Source organism: Astyanax mexicanus, chromosome 5, assembly GCF_023375975.1.
Source record: "Astyanax mexicanus isolate ESR-SI-001 chromosome 5, AstMex3_surface, whole genome shotgun sequence".
Classification (NCBI taxonomy): Eukaryota; Metazoa; Chordata; class Actinopteri; order Characiformes; family Acestrorhamphidae; genus Astyanax; species Astyanax mexicanus.
In genome coordinates this window covers 53,025,266-53,039,391 of record NC_064412.1, presented here as the reverse complement: position 1 = coordinate 53,039,391, position 14,126 = coordinate 53,025,266, and the positions used below count along the sequence as shown (strand labels likewise).

The following is a 14,126-nucleotide window of genomic DNA, read 5'->3' as shown; positions in this document are numbered from 1 at the left end:
GTTGTCACTTTTTTTTTTTTTTTTTAATTCTACACAAATTCACTATTGGGGATAAGTTATGACCATAGGCAGACTAATTCAGTACCTGGTGTTTTTTTGCATGGTCACTATGATGGCCACTATGATCGGGCGATTTGTGGTTCGAATCCTAGTTATGCAGCTTGCCATCCGCTGCTGGAGCCCCGAAAGAGAGCACAATTGGCCTTGCTCTCTCTCTGTGGGTGGGTACAGTAGATGGTGCTCTTTTCAATGATCACATCTAGGGTGATGCCAATCAGCACAAGGAATCTGTGAGCTCATGTATCGGAACCGAGTCTCTGCGTATTCCTCCAAGCAACTCAGCAATGCTACATCAGCAGTCTGACTTCACATTTGTTTGAAGGAGGCAAGTGCTAGTCTGCACCCTCCTTGTGTTGTGGAGAAACGGGAGAAAATGAAAAAAAATTTTTTTATAAAAAATAAAGATTTTAACGGTGTGATTGCCATCATATTTCTTTGGAATATACATATTTCTACAGGAATGGATACAGAGTATTTATTTTTATTTTCATGATTGAAGCTGCAGTTAAATAAAAGTCATTTTTGTGTACATTGCAATTTTTTCATATTGTCTCAATTTTTTTTTTAGGGTTCAGAAAACACATAATATTTGACTTATCAGCAGCTTCTAAACAGAGTTATGTGCTCCAGTTTCTCATTATGCTGAACGCTTGTTTAACCTCACAACAAAACAGCTGCAATAAACACATTTATAGGCAAAGCATGGGCCGATCATCATCATCAACAAGGCTGCAATCTCTATACACACTACATGGACACCAGCAAGGTTGCAGCTTCAAGAAAACGGGGTTTCCAATATTGTGGCCAGTGGTTGTGTGCCTGTGCGGTTGCCTATTTGTGGCAATACATCAACAGTGCATTAAATAAAACTGATAGAATCAGTCTGGGAAACTGACGCCACCCAGCAAGGTCTCATAGGTAATCTCCATGGCAATGGGACAGCACTGCCCTTGGGCCTTTTTTTTGCCCGTAAAATGGGCCATTTGGTTCAAAGGGGCGTTTCCACTCTCCTCCAGTCCAGAATTCACTATAAACTGTAATATATTACACTCCTGCATTATTGAATACCCGTGACCCGCCCGGCCCGGCCCAAAATAAGCTTTAACCCCTTCTTCCTTCCTGTTATGAAAACCTCCATATTATCTGCTTTATTTAAGATATTTATTTGTTCCTAAAACTAAAAAAAAAGTTAAATGTACATACAAATAAAGAAATATTGCTAATATTACTTTTTTCCACCTTTCTATCTTCTGTCGTTCTGCTGAATTCACTACTACACTGATTAAACATATGTTTGTCCATACATTACACATATACCGTATGTATATTTCATACACTTGAATTACAGGTATATGAAGAATTCACTTATAAACATACTGTACAAGGTTAAACACTGAATACATCATACATTTTTGTAATTTACATTAACAGTAGACTGCAGTGTATATATTTTGTTGATATTGATTTTATGATTATATGTTGTAGCTATGACTGAGAACATTTGTGAGCAGATTTTTGACCCCAACTGGCAAATGACTGACCTTCAACATTGAAATGTGGTTGAAATAAAGTAATTTAAAAAAATAAAATAAAATAAAAATAATAAATGTTTGTTAAAAGTTGAATGAACCGATACATCAGAGCCAAAAACAATAGACAAAAGAAAAAACCAGAGTCAAAAAGTACAGTCCAAAAAAAAACAAAAAAAAAACAGAAAACACAGTACAAACTGAGCAAAAGGGCTAGCCAAAAACTGAAGGCAAACACGAGAAAAAAGATTCAGTACAAGGAAAAACAATCAGAAAGAGAACGCTCGGTATGTAGTTGGAATAAACTGTGGCAATACTTCGCAAAGAAACAATATAAAAAAACTATTAAAATTTGTGTACTCATACAGATTAATTACGGCTGAAAGCAATTCTAGAATTCCGGGGATGATGAGGAGCGTGAGAAAGTAAAACGATTGGCTGTTGGAGTCCGCACACCTGATTTTGTCAGATGCATGATGGGAATTGTAGTCCTGGAGAGACGCATGTCCATTGACAAAAAGGGGAAAGACAGAATAAGGAACTACATTGTCTGTATCCAGCGTGACAGAGCATAATGTTGTGTGCTTTTTTAGCTAAAGATGTTTTGACAGGGATGAAATCATTCATAAGAGTGTGTAATGTAATGGAATAAAAAGGGAATGTACTCTACATTTCTACAATATTAAATGTTAAAAAAGTGAGACGATGAAACAATGTTGTGATATTAACATTGATCTTTTTTACCAGTTTTAAAGGCCAATTATCTCACCTTTATCACCATTAATGCCCCCAACACTATGAAGGTAAAGACTAGCATATGCCTACTCACATTCAGCACCAACACCACCTGGTACCCAGCACAGAGGAAAGTGCTGTATCTCCAGCTCTGATACATGAGCTAATAGATGCCTGTGTTGACCAACATCACATTAGAAATGATGAGAAGAGAGTGTGCCACCTACCCACCCAGAGAGAGCATGAGCAGTTGTGCTCTCTCTTGGACTCCGGCTGCTGAGATTCAACCTTACCTTCAACCTTATGCCATTGATTCAAATGAGAATAAAGATTGAAATGTGTCCGGTAAATATCTCTGACACCAAACTTTATTTTTTGGAGTGTGTTTTAGGCCTCATTATTAGAATAGATCAATACATCATGAGTGGTTGCTGTATTGTAAAAATGTTCTTATGAATATACTGTACATTTGATTGATAAGTAAAGCCGATGGTTCAGCAACTTCAGCTGTTTCAGTGGTATCTCTGAAGTCAGTATCGGTTCAGTGGTTATGACAGGGCAGATCATTGATAGGTCAGTTTGTGTTAGTCATCTTCTGGCTTCAGACCACAGAGCTAGTCTCTGACTCTCAGCAGTGATGCTGATCTGTGTTAAATGCATCAAAAACACCTCAAAACCTTAAAGTTACACTCATGTCAGCACCACATATTATATACTACTCTAAAACGTGTACAGGTAAAATTATACTAATGAATTTTTGTAGGTCTAGTGCCATTCATTAGTGTTATATTAGCCATACAGAAATTACACAATTAATTACAATGTTGTAATCCAAGTATAAAGAATGTTAAAAGTACAGGTGTTAAGATAATAGATAATACTATACATAATCTATACATACTAAATGAAACCAGTCAAAGTTTTCAACGTATCTTAAATTCAGTGATTTGTTTTATTATTGTCTGCAAATGTAGGTTAATACTAAAGTTAAACATATAGAACTATTTATTAACGTAAAAGTGTTATATATTTTTAAAAGTGTCTATATTTTAGATCCTTTAAAGGCACCTCATGCATGTATGACAGCTTTGCACATCTCAACATCTCAATTTTCTCAGTCATCTTAATGAGGTATAGGCTCCTGGAATTCAGGCTTTCAGTTAACAGCTGTGCTGAACTCTTCAAGAGTTAATACTTGAATTTATTTTCATCTTAATGTGTTTGAAGCATCAGTTGTGTTGTAAAGTGTATCTAGCTGAACTGCTTGAGTTTTCAAAAAGCAGTGTGTAAGACTGGCGGAGGAGAACATGCCAGGATGCATGAAAACTGTGATTAAAATTGATTTCTTAATTCTTAAAACTTAATGTATATGAACTTGTTTTCTTTGCATTATTTGAGGTCTGAAAGCTCTGCATCTTTTTTGTTATTTCAGCCATTTCTCATTTTCTGCAAATAAATGCTCTAAATGACAATATTTTTATTTTGAATTTGGGAGAAATGTTGTCTGTAGTTTATAGAATAAAGCAACAATGTTCATTTTACTCAAACATATACCTATAAATAGCAAAATCAGAGAAACTGATTCAGAAACTGATTTTTTCCCAGAGCTTCACTAAATATATTTTTCCTGGATCTATATATGCGCGTGTGGACGAGGTGAATGAGGGTGGTGATCTCGGGTTGCGTGTAATTCTTCTAATATCACACTCTAATTAAAAAAGCTGTTTAATTAATGCTGAGTGGTCAGGTGTGTATTTTTTTACGCGGGAAAACCTGCTGAAGGTCTGACTCTCAGGACTGTGGGTCCCCAGCACTGCTTCAGATCGTCACGTGGCCGCAGTAATCAGAAGCGCGCGGGTCTGCACGGCGCGCGCGGTGCTGGGGCTGGTGCTGATGCTGATGCTGACAGGCGGGCGCGCTTCTGCTGAGGGTCTCGCTTCACTTCTCCTGTTTTAATCTGGTCCTGCAGGTGGCGCTGTTCACCGCAATACTGGCCAGATCATCCAGCCTGAGATCCAGCAGCTCTCTCTCTCTCTCTCTCTCTCTCTCTCTCTCTCTCTCTACAGCCTGTACTCTCCTCCTCCTCCTCACTCACTCACTCACCACCTGCACAGCACTCCACTCACCTGCTGCAATAAAGCAGGGCTGTTTATTATTATATTTTAGAATAAAATGTATAATAATTATGGGTTGTTGTTTAATAATTGTTTGTGTTTGACAATTTATATATATATATATATATATATATATATTATAAAATATTTGTATAATCATTAACACCAACCATAGCAGACAATGTTTATTTGTATTATATTTGATTATATTTATAATATATATATTTTTTATTTATTATTAAGAATAATCAAACATCTTTAGCATATATAAAACACACACACAGACCGTTTATTTAAAGGTCCTTCATTTTATTGGAGTTACTACAATGAACGGGTTTTCTGACCTTATTAATGAATGTGTTTGTGTGTGTGTGTGTGTGTGTGTGTGTGTGTGTGTGTGTGTGTGTGTGTGTTTGCGTGCGTGTGTTTGTGTGTGTTTGTGTTTATCATGTGAGTGTCATCATGGAATAACAGCTTTAAAGAGCCATAGTCTCTCTCTTCTCTCTTTCTTTCTTTCTTTCTCTCTCCTTCCCATCTATCTATCTATCTATCTATCTATCTATCTATCTATCTATCTATCTATCTATCTATCTATCTATCTATCTATCTATGTTGGGGTATTTGGGATACTTTGCCCCTCTGCCCTCCTCATTGCCCCGGTCTCGCGCTGCAGGGGCACCTCGGATCTGCAGCATCTCTCTCTCTCTCTCTCTCTCTCTCTCTCTCTCTCTCTCCTGCGCTCTTGCTAATTCCGTCCAATCCCGCTGCAGCCCCGCCCTTCACGAGGAGTCCGTCCAATGCTTTCCGCGCGTGGGCGTGGTTTCCCCCGTCTTGGCTCCGCCCCCCGTGGGCATACTCGGAGTTGGAGCGGAGACGCAGCTATGAGGAGTCGCGCGCTGCTGGGAACGGGACCCGAGCCTGAGCTGCACCTCACTGTCCCCTCGTGGGATGATAACTGATGCGTGAGACCGGTGAGAGTGGTGAGAGTGAGTGTGCGTGTGTGCTTGTTTGAACGTGTGCGCGTGCGTGTGTACGTGTGTGTATGTGTGTTAGTGAGCTGCGTGTGGATGCATCGTGCGCGCGTGCCGGAGGACACACCGTGTGTGCGCGCGCGTGTGGAGAAGGTGAGCAGGAGCTGCTGCTGCTGATGCTGCTGCTGCCGCCGCGTCCTCTTCTTCTTCTTACCTGGCCATCATCATCATCATCATCATCATCACCTGCTTTCGGCACGTTCCTCCACTGACAGAGCTCGAGAATGTGCGCGCGCTGCGTCTCGGACTAAAGCTGTTGGATTTGCTCTCTCTCCTGTTATTTTGGCTCGTTTTCGCTATTTTTGGGACACCTGCTGGAGGAAAGACATCACAGGAAGGATAATGCTCGTGCGCGTGCTTGGTTCCCTTGGTGGATCTGCTCTCCAGACGCACAGAGATTAGGAGGCAACAAAAAAGATAACGGTAAGGAAAAGGCACTGCTGGACCTGCGTGAACCCACCAACTACTCAACACCAACACCCAGCGCCACTTATAGGCTACACCACATTGCAATGCTGTGCCAACATCATAACGCACCGCTTCTGGCAATGCACATCACTCCCATTAAGGTGCAACGTCATGCAAACGTTAACGTGTCAACTAGGGGTGTACGATAAATAGCATTTTCATCATTATCACAAAAAAGAGTTTTCTCTATTATAACTTCATTACATGTCCAGATTGAGATTTTGAGGCAAAATATTTGGTAAGAAAAAAAAAAAAATAGGCACTGCTGGACCTTTCTGAAAGCACCAAAAACACACAAAAAAAACTTAAATTAAACGTTAATATTAGTGTTATAGAGTACTCTTATATCATGCAACCTCATGCAAATTTTAGCATAAGCTAAGCAGTATGATAAATCACAATTTGATCATTATTGCCAAAAAAAAAAAAGCGAGATTTCACATGGTGCTGCAGATGCTCCAGATGCCCACAGATTAGCATGCAAAAAAAAAAAAATAATAAAAATAAAAAAGATACAAAAGTAAAAGGCAATCCTTTGTACCACAATGTCTTTTATACCCATCATTCCTGGCACTGAACAAAACTTCCATTGTGGTGCAACGTCAGGGAAATGTGTTCAGGCAGAGGTGCTCATGTAAACATTAATGTGTGAACCAGGGCAGTGCGATAAATCACATTTTAATCATCATCACGATATTTGCACGTTTTTTACAATTTGTTTTGTTTGTTTCACAATAAACACGTGAAAAGAGCTGAGCAAATCTTCTTAAGCATTCTTTTCCTTTTTGTTTCAAGCTACATCAAGATTAGGATTAAAAAATCGTTAATGATAAGGCACTGCTGTCCAAACTATTTAACAAACAAGACTTAGCATCACCTATAGGCTAAACCACAATGCTATGTTATAATGCTAAGTTAGGAATATCTTTTGCATCATTTCTGGCATTGCACATAACTTCCGATACTACACAGTGCATTGCAAACTTTGGAAGCGCTAAAATGTGAGCTAGGGCTTGTACGATGAATAGCATTCTCATTTTTATCATGATATGATTTTTTTTCTTTTTTTACTATAGACACATCCAATCTGTTACTAAAACTGCTTAAATAAGATCTACTCTCCAGAAACACTAAATTACGAGTAAAAAATGTATAAAAAGTTGGTATAACCAATAACCAACCACTTAACAACACAGAGTATCACTTACGTGCAACACCACGTTGCAATGCAATGGTTTAAATGTAGTATCACATTATTCCCACCATTGTACATCAACACTATTACTGTGCAATGCCACGCAAACTGTATCTTTACTACCAACTGTGAAATCGTACTTTTATCACTGATTTATCATGATATGAGTTTTTACCATGAATAAATAAAACAAGCATAGTAAAATCTTAGAGGAGCTTAAACATCAACATTTTCCAATTTTAATTTATCGTGTTTTACAACTATATCATAATATCTGATAACAGCGAAATATTTTTTTGCCCATATCATGCACCCCTAGTCTAAGCCTTTACAGCATTTATTTATCTCTAAGCCCTTATGCATCCTACTGTGCAATGCTTTCTTTGGAACTGTTTGCAACCTTAGCGTGTTTAGCATGCTTAACATGTTTAACATGTTTCCTTTATTTGCACACAATAAACACACACTCGCAGCTTTAACCACAACCATTTGCTCCAGCCAAGGTCTGTGTGTCTTTAAACTTGTGCAGACAGACAGGCTTGAGCGTTTAGAGCGAGAGAGATGCACTCACTGCATGAGTCGTTATCCACGTTATTACGAGGAAGGTGCTGAGAGAAAGACGACGCTAAGAGAGCAGCCGCATTATCTCGCAGTCCTTGGGTGGAAAGGACAGATACTTACGAGAGGACATATGCACACACATTTACACACGGACACAGGCTGGTTGGCATGTGAATAAAAAATAGCCGTGAATGATTTGCCCTGTCTTAAGCCATTGCAGGCAATAATATAACCATATAATGTTAATGCTCTGAAAGTCTGAACCTATCATAATGAGTCCATATGCTATGCTGTAGCCTAATCATAAATATGCTCTGGCTCTGCAGTAATAGTGTGAATGCTAAATATAGGTATGTATTTATATCGTCATGCTTTGATTCTTTGGCTTGTCTCTGCATATCTGAATTATTTGCTGAAGACCTGTGTTGTAATATTGTTTATTCGTAGGGTTGCGCTTGGCTGCTCCTTATCTCTGAACGCACGGGTCCATGAATCCTTGGCTGTGACCGCGGTGCATGGGGATAACTGTTTTGAAAAAATAAGAGCAGAGGGGAACACGATTGAACTGCTGTCATGGATTTAAAGGATTTCTACTTATTGGCAACCCTAGTTGCTTGCCTGTGGCTAGATCCCGCCATAGCCCAAGAACTAATTTACCCTATCCGGGAGGAACTGCAAGAGAACGTTCTTATTGGAAACATACCAAAGGACTTGAACATCTCCCATATGAACACTGCCACTGGGGCCAGCAACAATCTGGTTTACCGGCTGGTGTCGAAAGCAGGGGACAACCCGCTGCTGAGAGTGATGAGCAACACAGGAGAGATTTTTACCACCTCCAACAGAATCGATCGTGAAAAGCTCTGCCCCGGACCCTCGTACGAGGACAGCGAGTGCTCCTTCGAAATCGAAGTGGTCATACTGCCCAATGACTACTTCAGATTGATCAAAATCAAGATCGTCGTGAAGGACACTAATGATAACGCCCCGATGTTCCCTTCGCCAGTAATTAACATCTCCATTCCTGAAAACACGCTCATCAACAGCCGCTTCGCCATCCCCTCTGCCACCGACCCAGACATGGGACCCAACAGCGTGTACAAGTACGAGTTGGTCAACGGCCAAAGCGCTTTTGGCTTGGACATCGTTGAGACGCCAGAAGGGGAGAAGTGGCCGCAGCTTATCGTCCAGCAGAATCTCGACAGGGAGCAGAAGGACACGTATGTGATGAAGATCAAAGTGGAGGACGGTGGCAGCCCTCAGAAATCCAGCACTGCCATCCTTCAAGTCACGGTGACTGACGTCAATGACAACAGACCCGTGTTCAAAGAGAGCCAAATAGAAGTTCACATTCCTGAAAGTTCTCCGGTCGGAACTTCAGTCGTGCAGCTGCAGGCTACAGATGCAGACGTTGGCGCCAATGCAGAAATCAAATACATGTTCGGCACCCAGGTATCTCCAGCCACGAGGAGGCTCTTCGCGTTGAATTCCACCACCGGCCTTATAACAGTGCAACGGCCACTGGACAGGGAGGAGACTGCTAATCATAAACTGTCAGTTTTAGCGAGCGATGGCAGCTCCAGTTCGGCACGAGCCACCGTAACAATCAATGTGACTGATGTGAATGATAATGCTCCAAACATAGATCTGAGATACATTATCAGTCCAACCAATGGCACTGTCTTGCTGTCTGAAAAAGACCCCGTTAACACCAAGATTGCTCTTATCACCGTCTCTGATAAGGACACGGATGTCAATGGGAAGGTGATTTGTTTCATTGAAAAGGACGTGCCCTTCCACCTCAAAGCCGTCTACGACAACCAGTACTTGTTGGAAACCTCAGCTTTGCTTGATTACGAGGGCACCAAGGAGTACATCTTTAAAATTGTGGCATCTGACTCTGGAAAGCCCAGCTTGAACCAGACAGCACTGGTTAGAGTGAGGCTAGAGGACGAGAACGATAATCCGCCGATTTTTACACAGCCGGTTATTGAACTGACAGTTTCAGAAAATAACAAGCGTGACTTATATCTGACAACCATCACTGCCACAGATGAAGACAGTGGAAGGAATGCTGAAATCGTCTACCAGCTTGGTCCTAATGCCTCCTTCTTTGACCTTGACCGCAAAACAGGGGTGCTCACAGCATCAAGAGTGTTTGATCGAGAGGACCAGGAGAGGTTCTTATTCACTGTCACAGCGAGAGACAACGGCACTCGTGCTTTGCAAAGCCAGGCAGCAGTCATCGTCACTATTCTGGATCAAAATGACAACAGCCCCAAGTTCACGCACAACCACTTTCAGTTCTTCGTGTCTGAGAACCTGCCCAAGTACAGCACGGTTGGAGTGATTACAGTTACAGATGCAGATGCAGGTGAAAATGCTGTGGTTTCTCTTTCCATACTCAACGATAATGAAAACTTCATCCTCGACCCATACACTGGAGTCATAAAGTCCAACGTGTCTTTCGACAGGGAGCAGCAAAGCTCCTACACTTTTGATGTCAGGGCTGTGGACAGCGGCCACCCGCCATGTTCATCGGCCGCAAAGGTGACCATCAATGTCATCGACGTCAATGACAACCCTCCCATCGTTATCTACCCTCCTTCGAACACTTCTTTCAAGCTGGTGCCATTGTCTGCGATTCCAGGCTCAGTAGTTGCTGAAGTTTTTGCAGTGGATGGAGATACAGGAATGAACGCAGAATTGAAGTACACTATCGTCAATGGGAACAACAAGGGACTGTTCAGGATTGATCCTGTGACTGGGAATATTACCTTAGAGGAAAAGCCCACAGAAGCCGACTCCGGCCTCCATCGGCTGGTGGTCAACATCAGCGATCTGGGCTACCCAAAGTCCCTGCACACCTTGGTTCTGGTTTTCCTCTACGTGAACAACACTGTTGGAAATTCATCTCACATCTACAGCCTCATCCGCCAGACCATGGAGACGCCGCTGGACAGAAACATAGGCGACAGCAGTGAGGCGTACCACAATGTCGATAACTTGAAAACCATTATTGCCATCGTTACAGGAGCAATGGTGGTCATCGTGGTCATTTTCATCACCGTTCTGGTGCGTTGCCGTCACGCTTCTCAGTTCAAGGCTGCTCAGAGGAAGAAGCAAGGTGCAGAGTGGATGTCGCCCAACCAGGAGAACAAGCAGAACAAGAAGAAGAAGCGCAAGAAAAGGAAGTCGCCCAAAAGCTCCCTGCTGAACTTTGTCACAATCGAGGAAAACAAACCCGACGATCCAGCTCACGAGCCCATAAACGGCACCATTAGCATCCCTGCCGAACTGGAAGAACCCGGGATCGGACGCTTTGACTGGAATACTACGCCAACCACCACCTTCAAGCCCAGTAGCCCCGACTTAGCAAGGCACTACAAGTCTGCCTCGCCCCAGTCCGCTTTCCACCTGAAGGCCGACACTCCTGTGTCCGTGAAAAAGCATCACGTCATTCAGGAGCTGCCGCTGGACAACACTTTCGTCGGAGGATGCGACACGCTCTCCAAGCGCTCCTCCACCAGCTCAGACCACTTCAGTGCCTCGGAGTGCAGTTCCCAAGGAGGCTTCAAGACAAAGGGCGGGACCTTACACACCAGACAGGTAAAAGAACACTTTTACTGGTCTATAAGTACTGCATATAACTGCCCTGTTCAGTACTGAAGTGCCAGTTTTAGTTGCTTAGTTGCTCTGATGTATGCATCTGATAATGAAAAAAAAAGACAAAAGTAAGACAAAAACAAATTAGAAACTTCCACCACCCATATTATATTTACTTCATGTACTTTTATACCAAAAAAACAAACTTTAAGCAATGGTTGGACTTGAAAAAAAAAGAAAAAAGAACCAGGCTCCAAGTTCCATTTTGTCATCAGCTTACCTCATGCATTTGTATTTTTTCCTTTTATTTATTATTATTATTATTATTATTATTATTTTTTTTTTTTCAATTTTGTTCTGTTGTTAACAGTAAATAAAATGTGGACACAGTGGATAATTCATTAATTAACTGGTAACTAAGTAACTGTAAAGTTGGAGAGAGTCAACATTGCAGATCTACTTGAACTTGAATTTTCTTCCTAATTCTTAAGAGACCGAAGATTGAATTATTATTTCTTTATTTCTTTATTTTTATTTTTTATTTTATTTTTTATTATTTTTTGCTGCACACTTACTTATGGTGCAAACCTTCAGTGCTGTCAGAAACTCAGAAACCCAGAAATTTGTGAAAGAAACATTTTTTTCTCGCCTGTCTACTCCGATCACCATTTCAGCATTCAGCTCTTTGGAATTTCCAAAAAAAAGAGTTCTATAGAAACACAAACAAAAGAAGATACAAAAAAATACTGATCTGTTTTCTCTGTAACGTTTCATAAAGACAACACGAATAACTAATGAGTAATGAGTTTGAGGAGGGATGGATAGGAGTGGGCGATATGGTAAATATATTGTACTGTATTACGATTTTTAAAAACAATTTGATAAAGATACTAAAGATGTTAAAACTTATCTTAATAAGTCTTCATATGAGAGTTTTTAAAATTACACTTCTTTTTTAATGCCTAATGCCTCATTTTGTATTGAGTTTAATTCAGAATTTGCTGCAGTTAATATCCAATTAAACAGGATTTATTACATTCTTTTTAATAGGGCTGCACAATAGTGAGACAAAAATAATAAACTCACGATATCAAAATAGAATAAATTATGTGGGACAGATAAAATCAGCCTCTGGAAATTGAAAATAGCACAAATCCCTTTTGTATCAAGACGCTAAAAAAGTTGCACATATTTCCTGTGTGTATTGCATATGCACACGCTGGATTTATGGTGCTAAAATGATATAAAAATAAGGGTGCTGATCAAATATATACACGTATTGTGCAGCCTTATAAACTGGAATGATGCATATACTGCATAATGATGTATAAAAGTTTATGTGTTATGTATCCTGATCAGAAAAAAAAAAACACAATATCATCATGATACGATAAAATATAATCACATCGTCATATCGCCCGCCCCTGGTAATAATACTCAGTATGCTTTTGTTTTGATGTGTTTTTTAATGTGTCTTTATAAACACGTATCTCAGTAGGTGTGTGCCTCTTTACCTCCGTTCCTTTTGAAATCTCCTAAAGCTTAAATCTTTCTTTTGATTTGCTCTCTCACTAGCACTGCTTTAGCACTGACCCCTTAATTAATCTTGTAATGCAACCGGGGAGAAGGAAACTGAGCTCTCTGTCTCACACACACTCTCTCTCTCTCTCTCTCTCTCTTTCTCTCTCTCGTACTCGAGCCGTGTGTTTCCATCCTCTGTTTCAGGGGAAAGAAAGTCTGTGGCAGTGTGCAGCAGCACACTGGCGAAGTAACCTAGGCCATTAAGGTAGAGCCGTATCCAGTCCAAAGCGGATTATCCATTAATAAGTCTCCAATATCAATCTAATCCATTCCTTCAAAGCCTCATTAAAATGGGATGCTTGTTATGAGGCAAACAGAAAAAGCTCTTGTTGTGGCATGAGGGTAGAGGGTTCGGAGAAAGAGAGAGAGAGAGAGGGAAAAGGGTTGGGGAGGGCGCCAGAGAGAAAGAGAGAGAGAGAGAGAGAGAGAGAGAGAGGAGGAGGAGGAGGAGGGAGGGAATGTTACCTTTAGGTGGCACTGTTGTTCTGTAAGGCTTAGGATGGCTGGCTCTGGGCCAACATGCGAGTGTGTATAAGTGTGTGTGTGTGTTTCTGTGTGTGTGTGTGTGTGTGTGTGTGTGTGTGTGAGTGTGTGTGATACCAAGGGAGATGAAGGAGAGAGTGTGTGAGTCTCTCTCGTTTTCTCTCTCTCTATCTCGCTCTCTCTCTCTGGATGTATGTGTGTGTGTTTGAGAGAGAGATAGTGTGTATGTCTCTCTTTTTCTTTCTTTCTCTCTCTCTCTCTCCCTCTATCCCTCTCTTTTTCTGTATGTATGTGTGGAGACAGACAAAAAGTGTTCGTCTCTCTCTCTCTTTCTTTCTCTCTTTCTGTCCCCCCCTCTTTCTCTCTCTCTGTACATGTGTGTGTGCGATACCAAAAGAGATGGAAAAGAGAGTGTTTTTGTCTCTCTCTCTCTCTCTCTCTCTCTCTCTCTCTCTCTCTCTCTTTTTCTCTCTCTCTCCCCATCTCTCTGTATGTATGTGTGTGTTTGTGAGAGTCTCTGTCTCTCTCTCTCTCTCGTTCTCTGTCTCTGTCTGTATGTGTGCCTGTGTGAGAGAGAGAAAGAGAGTGCATGTCTCTCTCTTTCTTTCTCTCTTTCTCTCCTCTCTCTCCTTCTCTGTATAGGTGTATGTTTGATACCAAGGGAAATAGAGGAGAGAGTCTCTCTTTCTCTCATTCTCTTTCATTCTCTCTCTCTCTCTTTTTCTCTCTGTATGTGTGTGTGTGTGTGCGCGAGTGTTAGCAC

The 14,126-nt window shown here is 41.1% G+C and overlaps 1 protein-coding gene across 1 annotated transcript in view; it reads left to right on the top strand.

Moving 5' to 3' along the window:
- Positions 1-5,320: 5,320 nt before the first annotated feature.
- Positions 5,321-14,126, top strand: part of LOC103043300 (protocadherin-9) — a 465,410-nt gene continuing 456,604 nt past the window's right edge. Inside the window, exons 1-2 of the mRNA XM_022675410.2 lie at positions 5,321-5,892; positions 8,141-11,302. Coding sequence (XP_022531131.1) covers positions 8,267-11,302 — 3,036 coding nt within the window. The 5' untranslated portion in view covers positions 5,321-5,892; positions 8,141-8,266. The remainder of the gene's footprint in view (positions 5,893-8,140; positions 11,303-14,126) is intronic.